This window comes from Rattus norvegicus, chromosome 5, assembly GCF_036323735.1.
Source record: "Rattus norvegicus strain BN/NHsdMcwi chromosome 5, GRCr8, whole genome shotgun sequence".
Classification (NCBI taxonomy): domain Eukaryota; kingdom Metazoa; phylum Chordata; class Mammalia; order Rodentia; family Muridae; genus Rattus; species Rattus norvegicus.
Genome location: NC_086023.1, coordinates 164,901,704 through 164,918,599, shown reverse-complemented (window position 1 = coordinate 164,918,599; position 16,896 = coordinate 164,901,704). Strand labels below are relative to the sequence as shown.

Genomic DNA, 16,896 nt, shown 5'->3' with positions numbered 1-16,896 from the left:
CTCTCCCTCTCTCCCTCTCCATATATACACATACACATACACACACACACACACACACACACACACACACACACACACAAAAGGGGGTGGTGATTTACTAGAATAACTTGCATGCAGCTAGTCCAATAATCCAGTAGTTGCTCCATGTACAAGACTGAATGTCTCAGCTTGTCCTCAGCATACGCTGGAGTCCACAAGATGTAAACTGTAATGCCTGTGAAGGAATGGACTTGCTAGGAAGGGCAAGAACAAGCAGGCAGAGAACAAGGCTTCCTTCTTCTGTGACCTTCTATAGAATGTATGGCCCAGATATAGACAGGTCTTCCTGCCTCTAAAGGTCTGGAGTAGCTGGCTGGTGGTGGCTTGTGCCTTTAACCCAGCATTTCAGAGGCAGAGGCAGGCCAGTCCCTGTTAGTTAGGGACCTGCCTGACCTACAGAGCTAGTTCCAGGACAGCCAAGGCTACACAAAGAAACCCTGTCTCAAAAATAACAAAAAAATCTGGATTAAAGGTTTGTATTCCCACTTCAAAGAAATAGATCTTCCCACTTCAAATTATTTTATTAAGCAAAAATACAATATGTATAAATATATCTTAGAATAGCTATTGTGAGAAAGGGTCTGGGGGAGGCCCTCTAAGACTTCATCCTTGACAGAGTTACTATTAGTTGGTGATTACTACAAAAGCCTCTCTCCTTTATGGATATAGACACGGGTAAGTCGTCCAAGGCCCCGCACACAGCCCTTACCAAACACTGTTCCGCATTAACTGTGTGGTTGGTGAAGCTAGGAAGGTGACAAGGTGGGAGCATTAGGAAGAGTGGGAGAGAGGCAGTGTAGATAGCTATGGTCAGAACACAGTGTATCAATGTATGGAAACGATGAAGTTCAATCACTACCCTTTGTGTTGCTCTCATACAATATTCTATATGGTTCATGGTTGTGTTTCAATGTCAGTCTTTCAGTTTTGTATTAATTCATTTGAGACAGATTTTTACTCTGCCCTTCTACCTGGCATCCATCCTGGTGTGACTCTTGTGCTCTCGGCTCAGCCTCTGATCATTGGCTTAACAGCTCTGAGCCACCATAACCTGGCAATGGTTGTTTTTTTTTAATGTATTTATATATTATGTACACAGTGTTCTGCCTGTGTGTATGCCTGCAGGCCAGAAGCCAGCACCAGCTCTCATTACAGATGGTTGTGAGCCATTATGTGGTTGCTGGGAATTGAACTCAGGACCTCTGGAAGAGCAGTCAGTGCTCTTAACCCCTGAGCCATCTCTCTCCAGCCCCCGCAATGGGGGTTTGTTGACTTGCTTTTTCTGGACTTGTTTTGGTTTTGGCTGTATAGGTCATTAAATCTGAACCCCTTTTTGTATTAGGCAATACTCTACCACTGAGCAATGTCCTTGACACTGTATTTTTGTAATAGAGTCTTGATGTGTGGCCCAGGTCCTTGAATTTAAGAGATCCTCTTGCCTCAGTCTTCTAAGTACTCGGATTACAGGCATGTGCCGCCGAGTACCGCAAGAAGCTTTTCATGAGGTTGATGGTGAAAGTCTGAATAGATTAAAACCATGCTTTTTAAATGTACACTACTCATTTGGTAAAATAATATCCAAAGCCTAGTGTGTCACTACACTTTTATAATCCCAGCATTCAGGATGCAGAGCAGAATGATGAATTCAATGGCGGTCTTAGCTTCTTAGTAATTCCTGACCAGTTTGAGCTACATAGCAAAATCCAGTCTTTTTTAAAAAAAAATTTGAGCCAATGCTCAAAACTACTTCTTGTCCAGGTATCCATGTTGCAGCAAGCTCCATCTCCCTATTACAGGGTCTCAATCTGTTTCTGCCTTCCCCACCTTTGTGTGTGTCTCTGTCTGTCTGTCCCAGCCCCACCTCCACCTCTCTCTCTCTCTTTCCCAGGATGTGTGAATTCATCTGGCCTCAAGCTTCATCCTGTGATTACAGGGGTGAAGCTACAAGGCGTCTCTTAAAACCAGATCAGCAGCTGGTTTGTTCATTTCTAATACATTCTTCTAAATTGTAATTTTGATCCGTTGCCCAGGGCATCCAGCGACGGATCACAGTGACTATTATCCATGAGAAGGGCAGTGAGCTCCACTGGAAAGATGTCCGTGAGCTGGTGGTAGGTGAGTACAGTCAGCTGAGGGAGCCTGGCCTTTTAGAGATGTCATCACTCTGCTGAGTGCAGGGGAGGTGTGCAGAACTGGAGACCACAAAGTGAAGAAAGTAGACTCCTTGAGTTTGAAGCTCTCTTTCTTTCTTGGTGGGGGGAGGAGGCTCAAGACAGGGTTTCTCCATGTAGTCCTGCCTGTCCTGGAACTCCCTCTGTAGACCAGGCTGGCCTCAAACTCAGAGATCTGCCTGCCTCTGCCTCCCAGTGCTCAGACTAAAGGTGTGTGTCACCGCTGCCCTACAGGTTTGAAGCTCTCGAGTGCTGGGTGTGGCTTAGGAGAAGAATGATTATCTAGTAGATGCAAGGTCCTGGGTTCAATTGAGAGGGGGGGGGAATATATATGCATGCATGCTAGGCAAATGCCCTTCCACTAAGACGTAGTACTGATGATTGAACCGGGGTCTTACACATGTTCTACCACTAAGCTGCTCCCTCTTACTCTTTCTTTCTTTTTTTTTTTTTTTTTTTTAAGATAGTATGTCCCTAAGCTGTCCAGGCTGGCCTTGAACTTGTGGTCTTTCTGCTAAGTAGTTAAAATGATAAGCCTGTGCCACCAGACCTTTTTTTTTTTTTTTTTTCTTTTTTTCGGAGCTGGGGACCGAACCCAAGGCCTTGTGCTTGCTAGGCAAGCGCTCTACCACTGAGCTAAATCCCCAACCCCGCCACCAGACCTTTTGATTTAACAAAGTTATATCTTATTTTTTAAGGTGCTCACCTTCTGGTTTCTTTATCCCTTCTTTTAGGTCGGATTAGGAATAAACCTGAGGTGGATGAAGCTGCAGTTGATGCTATCCTTTCCCTAAACATCATCTCTGCTAAGTCCCTCAAGTCTTCTCACAGCTCCAGCAGGTAGGTACCCCGTGCCACACAAGTGTCAGCTGCTGCTGTCTGATGGACTCACATCAGACTCCCTGTTTGCAGTGACCCCTGGTGCAAACGAAGACAGCAATTTCCTTTTCACTTCAAAGATCTGCTGTGGTGCTGTACCCCTTAAATCCACCTTTGGGAGGCAGAGATTGGAGGGTCTCTGAGTTCAAGGCTGACTTTGTCTACATAGGAAGCTGCAGGGCAGCCAGGACTACGGACTCCATAGAGAGATCGTATCTTTAAATAAACAAATTCTGGGCTGGAGAGATGCCTCAGCCATCCGTTAAAGGCTAGGCTCACAACCAAAAATATAAATAAACAAATTCTGTTTTCAGAGCTGGAAAAATGACTCAGTAGTTAAAAGTACTTACTGCTCTTGTAGAAGACCCAAATTCCATTCCCAGCATCCCATCTTGTGACTTAGAACAGCCTCTAATTCCCACTCTAGGTTAGGTTATTGTCTTGGAGAACCGGAAAGCTGGTAACCAGGAGCCCATGCGTGTCCAGTATGGACGGAGGACACTGCCTTAGCAGTCCTCTGTGCTGCTTTAGACCCTGGAGAACTTGCTCGTGTGTGTGTTGGGAAAAGGGTGGGAGTAAGACAGGAGGCAGAAACAGAATGAATAGGTTTGGGCCAGGATTAACTTTTTCCTTCTATTGCAGTTTTGTATAGGAGAAGGAAAAGCAAACAAACAAACATGCTTGCTTTTCTGCATGCAAGGAGAGTTGGCAGAGCCCGTGAGGAGGAGGAGGAGTATGAGTGGGTGTTGTGTCTGGGGAGAGGTACCATCGTCTCTTCCTGGGCAGACCAGAAATAACACTGTGTCTCTGAAGTCAGCAGAGACACCTCATGACTCTCTCTTGCCAGTGTTCAGATGGCATTCGTCACTGTTTCCTTCTGCTGCTAAGTAGATGGTGTTGGGTTGAACCCCTGACTATGCTGGGCCTGTGTATACACTGAAATACCCTTGACAGGTCCTCTGACCTGAGTCCAGTAACAGGTCGGGTGCTATCTGAAGTGAATTCGGCTTCAAATCAGTTGGTTGAAGTTGAGAATAATGAAAGATAGACACCTTGAACTTTTTAAATATATATATACATTTTATTTAGTGTGTATGTGTAAGAGAAATATATATACATTTTACTTTGTGTGTATGTGTGAAGGTGTGTACATATGGAAGTCAAAGGACACCTTGCTGGAGTCAGTTCTCTCCATCAACCGTGTGAGCCCTGGGAAGTACACTTGGGTCCTCGTCTGCCAGCTTATCTCTCCCGCTCAGCATTTTTGTATTAATTGAAGCTTTGAGTGTACTCATTATCAATTCTTACAATAAGTCATCTTTTCTTTCTTTTTTTTTCCCAAAAGATTTGTTTATTTGTATATGAGTACACTGTCACTGTCTTCAGACACACCAGAAGAGGGCATTGGACCTCATTACAGATGGGTGTGAGCCACCATGTGGTTGCTGGAAATTGAACTCAGGACCTCTGGAAGAGCAGTCAGTGTTCTTAACCACTAAGTCATCTCTCCAGCCCAAGTCTTTCCTTTAATTGTGGGGTCATTTGTTGGAAGGCTGACGTCTTTCTTATAAACCATGCTCCTAGTGTATGATGTGGTTTTCCAGTTGGTGGAACAAGAACAGGCAGCCGAAAGGAAGAGGGTTAAAGTATTAAAAGCCAGAAGCTGTTGTGGGCCAGAGTGAAATTCTATCTTAAAAGAAAAAAAATCTCGGGCTGGAGAGATGGCTCAGCGGTTAAGAGCACCCGACTGCTCTTCCAGAGGTCCTGAGTTCAATTCCCAGCAACCACATGGTGGCTCACAACCATCTGTAAGGAGACCCGATGCCCTCTTCTGGTGTGTCTGAAGACAGCTACAGTGTACTTATATATAATAAATGAATAAATAAATCTTTAAAAAAATGTCTTTATTTAAAAAAAAAAAAAAAAAGAAAAAAAATCTCACCTAAATTCAACGACTATTAAACAATTCAACTTTTCATATTGGAAAAATCATTTAAATTGGTTTTCACAGAAAGTTCTTTTTGCCTTTATATTTGATTGATGTTTGATTGTTTAAATGTAAATGATTATAATAATAAATACAGTTGGCATAAAAAGACTTAAGCAGGCTGGAGAAATGGCTCTGTAGTTAAGAGCACTGGCTGTTCGTCAGGAGGACCCAGACTCAGTTCCCAGACCCATAGCACAGCTCAGAACTTCCACCCCAGTACCCTCTTCTGAAGTCCTCTGACACCAAGCACACATGTGATGCGCTTACCTCCACACAGGAACAATGTCTATATACATTTAAAATAATGTCTAAGAACAGATATATACTAGTAACTCCTAAGCAAGCCACTGGGCTTTTAAAATTAGTTCTCCAGGTGTATGGGACGCCTCTGTGCTTTGGAAGTCACTTGTCTTGTTGCAGTGAAGTACCTGGCAAAGCTACTCAAGGAAGGTGAGGTTTATCACCACTCCAGAATATAGGCCGTCCATCATGCTAAGGCAGCCGGAGCCTGAGGCAGCCGGTCTCGCTGCATCTGCAGCAAGGAGCAGAGAGCGGTGAGCACTGGTGCTGCTCACTTGGTTCTGTGTGCTGAGTCTGGACTGCAGCCATGGAATGGCACAGGTCTTATTAGGGAGCCTCTTTCCGCCTCAGTTCCCCTGGCCTAGACAAGCCTCCTACACATGCCTGCAGATTTGTCTCTGAGGGGATTCTTGGTCCTGCCAAGTTAACGCAGTGTTCACCATGACAGGCTCACAGGTTAATATAGCGAGTTGAGGCTATCTAAGGGCTAGTGTTGAAATGAATGCATAGATCTGCACATTGGCTACACTCTGTGCCTCAGAGGGCTTCTCTAACACGTTGGTAGTACAGAGTCGTTGGCAAGATCCTGTTCCCGTTTTCCTCACACCCTCACTTCTGTTAACCAGGCCTTGGTTTTCTTCAGCTCTACAGCATTTCTTACCATATCCAGTACTAAGTCACAACTTGGGGGTGGGTCGTTACAGATGTGGTCTCCATATTCCTTTGTAGTCCATCTTTTATCTTTCCTTTTTTTAAATTTTTGCTTTTTCGAGACAGGGTTTCTCTCTATAACTTCCCTGGCCGTCCTGAAACTTGCTTTGTAGACTGGACTGGCTCAGAACTCACAGACCCCTCCTGCCTCTGCCTCCTGAGTGCTAGGGTTAAAGGCATGCACCACCATGCCCGGTCCATTGTTTTTCTTAGTCAAAGTCTTGGGAGAAGGATCGATGTCACTATAAGTCCCTTATCAGATTGTGTCCCAGATTCTCTGTTCATTGTTTGTCCACCAGAATTCAGTTTGCTTCTTAGCATATTTTGCCTTTTTTAAGGATATTTTTCTCTGTGTGTTTCTATTTCTCCATATATATTTGTTTTTCTTTCTGTCTGTCTTTTGGTTGCTGGACTAACGAAAGCATTTTCTGTTTTTGCAGGCTCTTTCTTGATAAGGATATTCCTAGGTACTTTCTGTTTGCTTTTTTGCACATAGAGATTCTAGTTTCCCAGAACGCTTTATGTCTTATGTTGCCTCAGTTCCTGTTCTAATTCAGTGCTTTCTTTCCTGTGTAAACCTAGGCTTTACCTAGAACAGAGCAAGACCTTATTGTGCAACCTAGGAATGCCCTGGTGCCATTGGTTCTGATGAATGTGTATATAGTTTCATGCATAACCTCCTGAATGACTCAGTGCTCTAAATTATTGTATCATTCCACTTATTAAATTTTCAACACCCCAGGTGTTCTTTTCTACATTCTAAAATAGAATATTTTGCATTTCATATGAAATCTCAGGCTGTGTTCTCTGACATTCTCTCTTCCCTTCTCCCTCGCTCTAACCCAAATCTCTCTAAGCTTGAAGTTTGCTGCAGATCCCACTTACTTTGTTTTGCTCTGTGCCTACTGCAAGGAGAGCAGATTTTCTCTTTGGGAGTTGAGTCTGCAAAAAGAAATGTTGTTAGTTAGTCAGTTTTCCTTAAAGACAGTCTCACTGTATAGACCAGGTTGGCCTTCAACTCATAGGATCCTCTGGCCACTGTTTGCAGGGTATCAAGGTTAAAAGCATGTGAAAGGCATTTAGGGAAGCTCATTCCACCTCAGCTGACTGGAGAGTAGTCCCCCTCCACACACACACACACACACACACACACACACACACACACACACACACACACACACAGAGCATCAAGTGTAACCATAAGTAAGTTGGTGTCACCATGCTTGGTAGCAGGGCACTGAGGAGGTAGAGGCAGGCAGACCTCTGCATATGAGGCTAGCCTGTGCTGTATGAAAGACATTTCCCATTATTAGAATTTCTTAAACTAAATTGAGATAAAGGTTTTACTTTAAACAAGATTTTGAGTACATAAAGGTGTTCTGTGGAATCTCTATGCCATGAAAAAGGCTTTCCTTGTCTGGCATTTCTGTTGTACTGGGTCACGTGGTGGCTGTCTCAAACTGTTGCTGTATGCCTTCTGAGTTTGTATAGAGGATTGTCCTGTCCCACACTCATTGCCTCAAAACTTGACGTTGAGCGACAGTCACATACCAGAAAAGGCCTGAGTGGGACAGCTGCAGGTGGGCGTGGCTGCACCTCAAATCTGGGCACTGGGAACATGAGCTGTGCTCAGGGGAGTCACTTTCTGAGTTTTCCCTGCTCATGATTTCTGGAGGAAGATGCATGGGTGTGCTCAGATCGAAGATATGCCTGTTAATTGTCATTGGAAATCTAAAAAGCAGAACTAGTGAGGTCAGCATTTGGAAAGGATTAAGGAAGAACGTGGTTGGCAGGGAGTAGTATACGGTAAACAGTCTTTCTGTGAGGGGGAGTTCTGTTCTTTCTAAGAGCTAGTGTTGTGAGGGGGTTGGGTGGACAAGAGGCATCTCCCCCATAAGGTATCAGAGTTCTAAGAAGAAATGATACAGGCCTTGGAATTGATCTGAAGCCCCATCAGTGCCACCTGTCTGTCATATTGCCAGTAGGAAAAACTAAAACTTGAAGATCTTAAACCAGTCTGCTAAATTTAGCTTATGATTATTTCTTAACTATACGGTTGATTTTCAGATACATTTAGATGGAATGAATGATTAAAAACTACCTTAATGTTATAAAATTCGTCTCTCCTATTAATAGATCAACTTGGGTTTATTCGCTGAAATAATGATTTTCATAATTAGATTCTGCCTATTCCTACCTTCAAGCATCCCAGGTATTTAAGCGTCTCTTAAGTCTGCAGAGCTGTCATATGGGAACCGAAGCCTACCTGTTACTGAGTCCTTGCCTTTTCTGTTTGTTTGTTTGGTTTTGGTTTGGTTTGGTTTTGCTTTTTTAGACAGAGTTTCTCTGTGTAGTCTTGGTTGCCCTGGGACTCAGAGCTCCTACTGCCTCTATGTCCTGGGACTAAAGGTGTGAAGCACCATGTGTGCTGAGTCCTTGTTTGTCATTAAAACAGACAGAATGGCTCACTTGAACTACTTCTTCAGATTCTGTCTATATTCTTCCTGTTTCCTTTGAATGCTCTCATAGCTCGTGTTGAGGGAGGCTGGATTTGTTTGAGAAAGTCTTGTGCTGTGCCCTGGATAGTCTGGAACTTGGTAGAACAGACTGGAAAGTAGACCAAACTAGTCTCAGGCTCAGCAGTCCTCCTGTCTCCGCCTGAGTTGGGACTGCAGTGGACATGTGAGCAGGGAAAAGCTTCATCTCAAAGCAGGGATGAAGCACGCAGCTAAGTGTCCCAGTGGATGGCACCTGCTCTGTTAGAGTGAGATAAGCAGAGAGTGGCAGTGATCGGCACAGGGTTCCTTAGGACCCCGCCAGGAGCAATCTCTCTGCTACCGTTGGCTACTTTGGGTTGACACATTGTCTTTCTGACCTCAGGACCTTCTACCGCTTTGAGGCTGTATGGGACAGCTCCCTACATAACTCCCTCCTTCTGAACCGAGTGACACCCTATGGAGAAAAGATCTACATGACCTTATCTGCTTATCTGGAGGTAAGGGATCCATCAATTCGGCTGGCCTGAGACGTAGGCAGTGACAGGGAGCAGTCAGCAAAACTCCAACCTACTTTTCATCCCTTCCCCCTCCGTATCCTTAAACTGTTTATTTGATTTCACGTTGCTAACTATTCTAACTGTTTTAGATCTCTTCTAGGGCTCCGTTTAGTCAAAAGAGCACAACTGTTTTAATCATTTAAGCTTCAGGAACCCAATCATTAGTTAAGACAGTTTCCTACCATGTTTTTCTGGTTGTTTCGTGTTGTTCCAGGTCTTAGGACAAGCCTGAGTTCTTCCGTTTTTATTTCTTTGAGCCTCGTGTGTCCAAGGCTCACTCCAACTTACTGTGTAGCTGAGGATGAGTTGTTGCTCCTGTTTCTCCTTCCCAGATGCTGGCTGGGATGACAGGCATGAGCCATCATGCCTGGTCTGAGCCACGTTCTAACTTTTGTGCTGTCACATATGGCCCTGTGTCCATCCTCACATGAGCTTCTCTGTCTCGATTTCTTCTTCTCCTGCTCCTTCTCTTCTTCTTCCTCCTTCTCTCCTCCTCCCCTTCTTCCTCCTCTTCTTCCTCCTCCTCCACTTTTTCTTTTCTTCTTCTTCTTCCTCCTCACCCTTTTCTTCCTCCTCCTTCTCTTCTCTTCCTGCTTGCTCGTTCTTTCTTTCTTTCATTCTTTGTTTTGTTTTGTTTTGTTTTGTTTTGTTTTGTTTTTTAAGACAGGGTTTCTCTGTGTAGTCCTGGATGTCCTGAAACTCTCTTTGTAGATCAGGCTGGCCTTGAACTCATAGAGATCCACCTGCCTCTGCCTCCTAAGTGCTGGGATTCAAAGCATGTGCCACCATGCCTGACTTTTTCATTGTTAAATAGTGTGCAATGATAGGATTTTCCCTCAAAAGAAAATATACATTTATCATGAATGCACCTGACTTTGTATTATTATTTGTTGAAGCAAAAACCCACCTATCTCCACAGTTGGAACCTGTCCCACGCGCGACCTCACCAGCAAGAAAACACGCAGGGACATACGAATCCTTGCGGCAGCCAAACTTTTATTAAAATCTTATGGAGAGCCCCGCGCGCCCGCATGGCGCGGCTTATATACATCCTAGCGCGGCGCATCCACACCTGATTGGTCGCTTACCCATGATCTCATAAGGCACGCCCCGGAGTGGGCAAAGACCTGGCATGAAGGCACTCTTGCACATGCGCACAGTTAACTTCCTGAAAGGAAGTCAGCTGGCACGGCGGAGGCCAGCGCCATCTTGTAATGGCGGAGGCTATCTTGGCCTTCCACGTGGGGTGCAGTGGAAGCCAGCGCCATTTTGTGGTGGCAGCAACCCACTACAGGAACCAGCTTAGCAAATTTGCTGCTGGACAGCCTTTCAGCACCGCTGCTCTGCCTGTATCACATAGCACTTTATCTTGTCTGTCTGCAGTTGGATCATTGCATCCAGCCAGCCGTCATCACTAAGGATGTGTGCATGGTCTTCTATTCCCGAGATGCCAAGATCTCACCACCACGTTCTCTGAGAAACCTCTTTGGTAGTGGCTACTCAAAGTCACCAGACTCGTAAGTCTTTGAAACAAGCTTACTTTTCAGTTCTGTACCTAGTCCAACAGAAACAGCAGGCCTTAGGCACCCCCAGCTTCTGTTGCAAGTTAGTTTATCATCTATAAACCATTAGAGTAACTGACACTCACCTGAGCTGAGATGACTTGCATGGTAGCATTTAATACAATGTTAGTGAGTGCGTGAGTTTATGAAGGAAAGGAGTGTTCTGTATAAATACTTCCAAAGCAGGTTAGTGAGGACTAATTGTCTCTGTTACTCATATTTTTAATAGATTGCCATTAAGAGTTTCTTCTCTGTAAGATTTGTTGTACATATTTAAGGCACTCAAAAGTAGACATCTGAGAATATCTAGCCTGGGTGCTTAAATATCACCGCCCCTCAGCTTAATGGATAAAATAAGAATTACTATAATGCGATTCAATGTTGCTACTCCTTTCCTTCCACTCAGACATTTTCCTGTCTTCTCTTATGTCTTAGTTTTCTCATTTATGTTGCAAATTTCCTAGTATATTCTGTTCTATTCATCATATTGAAATAACAGTGGTCAAAATATAAAACTGAAAATAGGCATCTCCTATGAGAAATAAAGTAAATAAGCAAATGACAGTTAATGATAAAAAAAAATAATCAGTGTCTTAACTAGGACCAGAGAGATGGCCCAGGGGTGAAGGGGCTGGCCATCAACCTGAGTGGCAGCGCCCACATGATGGCACCAGAAAACCGACTCCCCAAGCTGACCTTCAACCTATGCATGCACACACACACACACACACACACACACACACACACACACACACACAAATAAATAAAATTGAAAAAAGTGTGCAGCTAAGTGTGGAATTGTAGCCATTGAAAAGACATGCTCTTTCTTAAGAAAACAAACCTAGGTTTCCCCCATTTTGTGCTACAACAAACTCATCAGTTGTTCTACTTTATTTTCAAATAGCAACCGAGTAACTGGAATCTACGAGCTTAGCTTATGCAAAATGGCAGATACTGGGAGCCCAGGTAAGCTCTTTCTACACTGCCAGGGTTGGTTCTTCTTGTTGGTTCTTCTTGAGGCAGTGGAGGGGTAATAGTGTCAGTGAGGGTTAGGCTTGGTCTTACATGATCTTTAGGGTTGCTGTATAATAATAAAAAGTTTACTTATGTAAGTCTAAGTTACTATGCTACTGTAGCTGACCTGCCTTCTGTGTTCCTCTGAGTCCAGAAACTGCAGTCTCTGGCACTTAGCACCTCATCCTAAAACAGCAGGAGATAAAGTAAAGGAGTAATTGCTAGAGCCTTTTCCCTTTTGCCCAGATGCGTCTCATTTAGCAGCTAGGGGGAAGTTTGGAGCAGTAAACTTCTATTGAACCAGGAGAAGAGAATAGCTATTGCAGAAGGATAAATTTTTACATAGACAAGTAAATATACATAAACACACATAAGTTCATATACCAATATATGAATGTGCATTTATACATTTCCTCTAATACCAGTTGGGTTCAGCTTGCATGCATTCTCACAATTACATTCTTACACACACATCCATACTTACATATGCATATGGAGCAAAAGACCAAGCACCAGTGCAGAAAGAACTCACTCATTCTGGATGAAAGATGAGCTCCAATCTTTATTACACAGAGAAAGAAAAAGCTTCTACCTTTTTAATGCTAAATGAATTAAATCCAAGTTTGTAAGAAGAAAGCTTTGTTACTTTAATAAGAGTAAGCCTGCCTTGTATTAAGAAAGAACCAGTTCTGTCCCATGGTAAGGAGAAGCCTGCCTGCTCCTTCTGCTCTCTGCAGCTTCTATTTTCCTCTTTCCCTCTGCATTCTGCACATTGCTCTCTTAATATTTTAAGTTACCTAAAGTCTCTATGTTATTCCACTCTGCATTTCTTCTCAGCCCAGATCTTTTTAGCTCACTTCTCCTTAGCTCAGTTCAGCTCAGTTCTTCTTAGCACCCTTATTAGCTCAGTTCTCTTTTGCTCAGTCCTGACTCCTCAGCTCAGTCCCTCTCCAGCTCAGTCCTTACTCTTTTCTTCATCCTCAGCACTTAAACATCTTTCAGAATACATGATCACATTATAAAGTTCATCACAAGTTCACACAAAAAAAATCAAATCATAAATTGAAATAGAAGTTTACAACAGAGAATGTTTACACACATATGCATCAGGAGTAATTATCTGGCTAAACATCCATCACCTGTCACAGTTCCACAGGTTCACCGAAGGATTAAAACCATAGCTAAGTCAGGGTTGGGGATTTAGCTCAGTGGTAGAGCGTTTGCCTAGGAAGCGCAAGGCCCTGGGTTCGGTCCCCAGCTCCGGAAAAAAAAAAAAAAAAAACATAGCTAAGTTATTAGTGAAGTTTTGTATAGACAAACCCAGTCAATACTTTGATCTCTGTCCTAGCACCTATAATAAATCGTTAGTTCCCTTTTATGACCTTTGGTTAATTGTTTTACAACCTCTTAGGAAGTGCTCTGAGTAGGAGAAAGTCTGGTTACTATCTAAAAAGCAATTAACTGGTGACACTTGGGAGACTGACAGAGTTCTCACTCAGTTTTGACTGTCAGAAAGAGACTTAAAAGCAGTCCCACTATAAAAAAAGCTTAATAATCACTGATATAATTTTAGGAATTCTTACAGGATCATCATTAAGACTTAAAAAGCCATCTATTTTTCTATGTAGCATCACTACGAGACAGTACACCTTCATAGATCTGCAGAGATCTGCTCCAGAGGGGTGGGCTATTACTTAACGATTGATATATATATATATTTAATAACAACAGGAAAAGCAATTTAATAGCAGGAATCTTTCCTAAAATGAATTCTCCTACGGCCTTGCCTTATAAGAGGGAACCTGTTGCAGATTATATAATAATCTGAAGCAGAACAACTCAGGAAGATCACCTGCCAGTTATTAGCTTGTCCCATTATGGCTCCTGACACCACACCATATTCTTCTGGAGTATTACTGAAAAAGGTTGGAGTCTCATTCATGGTGGGAGGAAGAAATCTTTTTTAGTATTTTACAAGCCAATTTTGTAGTGGTGGTGGTAGTAAGATACACTATTGACTTATGATATATAATATGGTTATAAAAATGGTTTCCAACAAGATAACTAGGCTGTGAAATATATACTTGTTGAGAGAATTAGAATAACTTGGCTTAGTGGGGCATGGTGGCGCACACCTTCAGTCCCAGCACTCAGAAGGCAGAGGCAGGTGGATCTCTGTGAGTTTGAGGCCAGCCTGGTCTACAGAGCAAGTTTCAGGACAGACACACAGACACACAAAGAAACCCTGTCTCAAAAACCAAAAGATATCTTTGTCTTAGAAAGCATTTCTTGGACTGGAGAGACGGCTCAGTGGTTAAGAGCACCCAACTACTCTTCCAGAGGACCTGAGTTCAAATCCCAGCAACCACATGGTGGTGTGCAACCATCTGTAATGGGATCTGATGCCCTCTTCTGGTGTGTCTGAAGATGGCAGTAGTGTGTTCACATACATAAACTAAATAAATCTTAAAAAAAATACTTATATAAATAAATAAGAAAGCAAGCATTTCTTTTTTTTCTTTTTTTTTTTTTTTTTCGGAGCTGGGGACCGAACCCAGGGCTAGGCAAGCGCTCTACCACTGAGCTAAATCCCCACCCCCGCAAGCATATCTTGAGACAGGATTTTGTTCAAGCCCACAACTTACCGCAGCCCCTGCCTTCCAAGTCTTAGGATCACAGGTTCTGAGCCCTGGAGCCCAACTGTCCAGAAAACCTTACAGCTGCTTACTGTACCGCCTTAGCACAGATCATTTGTTGACCTCATACTGTTGAGCAACATCGGCCTTACCAGGGAATTACCAGGAATCCATGCTTATGGCTGAGACACAGGTTAATCACGGTAAAGCGTTTGTTTTGTTTACACAGGCCCTAGTCCAGGCCAAGCATTTCAAATGAAAGGAAACACTGTTTTCTTTTATGGATTTTGAGTCAGGGTTTCTCTGTATAGCCCTGGCTGTCCTGGAACTCGCTTTGTAGTAGACCAGGCTGGCCTCAAACTCAGAGATCCACCTGCCTCTGCCTTTCAAGTTCTGGGATTAAAGGCCACTCTGTCCTTGCTTTCTTTCTGTTCTCATTATGTACCCCAGACTAGTGTGGAACTCGTTGTTTAGACCATGCTAGCCTCAGACTCACAGGTTTACCTGCTTCTGCCTCTTCTGTGCACCACCATCATTCCTGATCAATCTTAATAATCAATAAAATCGCACAGATTTTAAGGCCAAATTTAGTTTGCCATTTAAAAATGTGCAAGAGTAATTTGTTCTGACTTAAATTGGTATTAGATTCTTCTCTGGGGGTTAAAAAACAAAAAACGTTTCTCCTCTGTCAGGCATGCAGAGGCGGAGGAGAAAAGTCTTGGATACCTCGGTGGCGTATGTTCGGGGAGAGGAGAACCTCGCAGGCTGGCGACCTCGTGGAGACAGCCTCATCCTGGAACACCAATGGGAGCTGGAGAAGCTGGAGCTTCTGCATGAGGTATCAAGGGTAGACCGGGCCCAGTCAAGGACTCAGGCAGGACAGCAACCACCCAGTCCTACCCCTGCCTCCTCTGCGTGGCTCCTCAGCTCTTTGGTTTCCTGTGATGATGAGAGCATGTTTATTTGCATATGAAAACATTTAATGAGCTTAGATAATAATGTTCCTATTCTCAGGTGGAAAAAACTCGCCACTTCTTGCTGCTTCGGGAGAGACTTGGTGACAGCATACCCAAGTCTATGAGTGACTCACTGTCCCCCAGCCTCAGCAGTGGAACCCTTAGCACCTCGACCAGCATCTCTTCTCAGATCTCAACCACTACCTTTGAAAGCGCCATCACACCGAGCGAGAGCAGTGGCTACGACTCAGCAGACATTGAAAGCCTGGTAGACCGAGAGAAAGAACTGGCTACAAAGGTGGGGACCCTTCTGTTTTGCTTAGAGTCCCGACCAGCAGAGCACTGAGATAGCCTCACTCTGCTCTGTCGTTTCAGCAGCTCTCTTTGAAGACACTGATACTCATACTGAATAGTAAGGGTCAGCCCTTGCCTCTGAGCTTAAGAAAGATCCCAAGCCTTTCACCGTGCTGTGTCCTATAGAGTTGGTATTGTGAGCTGGCCTTGGAAACACATATTAGGGGTATCCAGAAGCTTGGGGAATTCATGTGGGAGAGGGACAGGAAATGGAGTGGATCCTATGTGGGCAGCCAACACTTCCCAGTGGGTCCTGGGAATGATGTAAATATTTCAAGTGGTATTTGTTTGTTCCTGTGTACTTTAAATAAGATTAAAACTTCTTTTTTTTTTTTTTTTTGGTTCTTTTTTTCGGAGCTGGGGACCGAACCCAGGGCCTTGCGCTTCCTAGGTAAGCGCTCTACCACTGAGCTAAATCCCCAGCCCCTAAAACTTCTTTAGGAGGACGAATAGTATATAGCTCAGTGGTAGAGTACTTTTGCCCAGCATGTGCAAGGCCATAAGTTTGACCTTAAGTACTGCCAAAAATGCATGAAGTTGTCAACAATAAGAGTTGTCTTGGGCTGGAGAGATGGCTCAGTGGTTAAGAGCACTGACTGTTCTTCCAGAGGTCCTGAGTTCAATTCCCAGCAACCACATGGTGGCTCACAACCGCCTGTAATGAGATCTGATGCCCTCTTCCTGTGTCTGAATGAAAACAACTGCAGTGTACTTACATATAATAAATAAATCTTAAAAAAAAAAAAAGAGTCGTCTTTAGCAGAAATGAAAGGGATAGCTTTGTGAAACAGAGAGAGAGAGAGAGAGAGAGAGAGAGAGAGAGAGAGAGAGAGAGAGAGCGCTCCTTGTTAACACTGATTCATCAGAAACAACGAAGCCTCTTTAAAGGGGGGTAACTCCTGGGCTTGCAATTGCCTGTAGTTGGCAACAGATAAAATAGAAAACTGAGAGGGGTTCTTTGTGTGTCATGTCTTCTAGTGTGTTTAGGAAAGTGTGTCCAACCAGAAGGGTTCATGGTTTTAGTTTTGGCTTTCTAGTGTGGGGAATTAAACTTAGGTCCTCATGTATGCTAGATGCACTCTGCCACTAAGCTACACTCCCAACACATGTCTTTTACTGAATTGAGAATCAGAGAGATATCCAATCCTTTGGTTTTCTGAGACACACACACAGTCTTCCTGTATTGCCATGGCTGACTTGAAACTTATTGTCTAGGTCAAGGTGACCTT

At 43.7% G+C, this 16,896-nt stretch overlaps 1 protein-coding gene across 23 annotated transcripts in view; it reads left to right on the top strand.

The window, feature by feature from the left end:
• The window catches only part of Kif1b (kinesin family member 1B), a 135,071-nt gene that overhangs the window by 107,249 nt on the left and 10,926 nt on the right, over window positions 1–16,896 (top strand). For 12 of the 23 annotated variants that reach the window (XM_039109175.2, XM_039109170.2, XM_063287087.1 and 9 more), the window contains 8 exons: window positions 2,070–2,154; window positions 2,945–3,050; window positions 6,531–6,557; window positions 8,971–9,085; window positions 10,529–10,662; window positions 11,612–11,673; window positions 15,050–15,195; window positions 15,372–15,611. In XM_039109175.2, coding sequence (XP_038965103.1) covers window positions 2,070–2,154; window positions 2,945–3,050; window positions 6,531–6,557; window positions 8,971–9,085; window positions 10,529–10,662; window positions 11,612–11,673; window positions 15,050–15,195; window positions 15,372–15,611 — 915 coding nt within the window. 23 annotated transcript variants of the gene reach the window in all.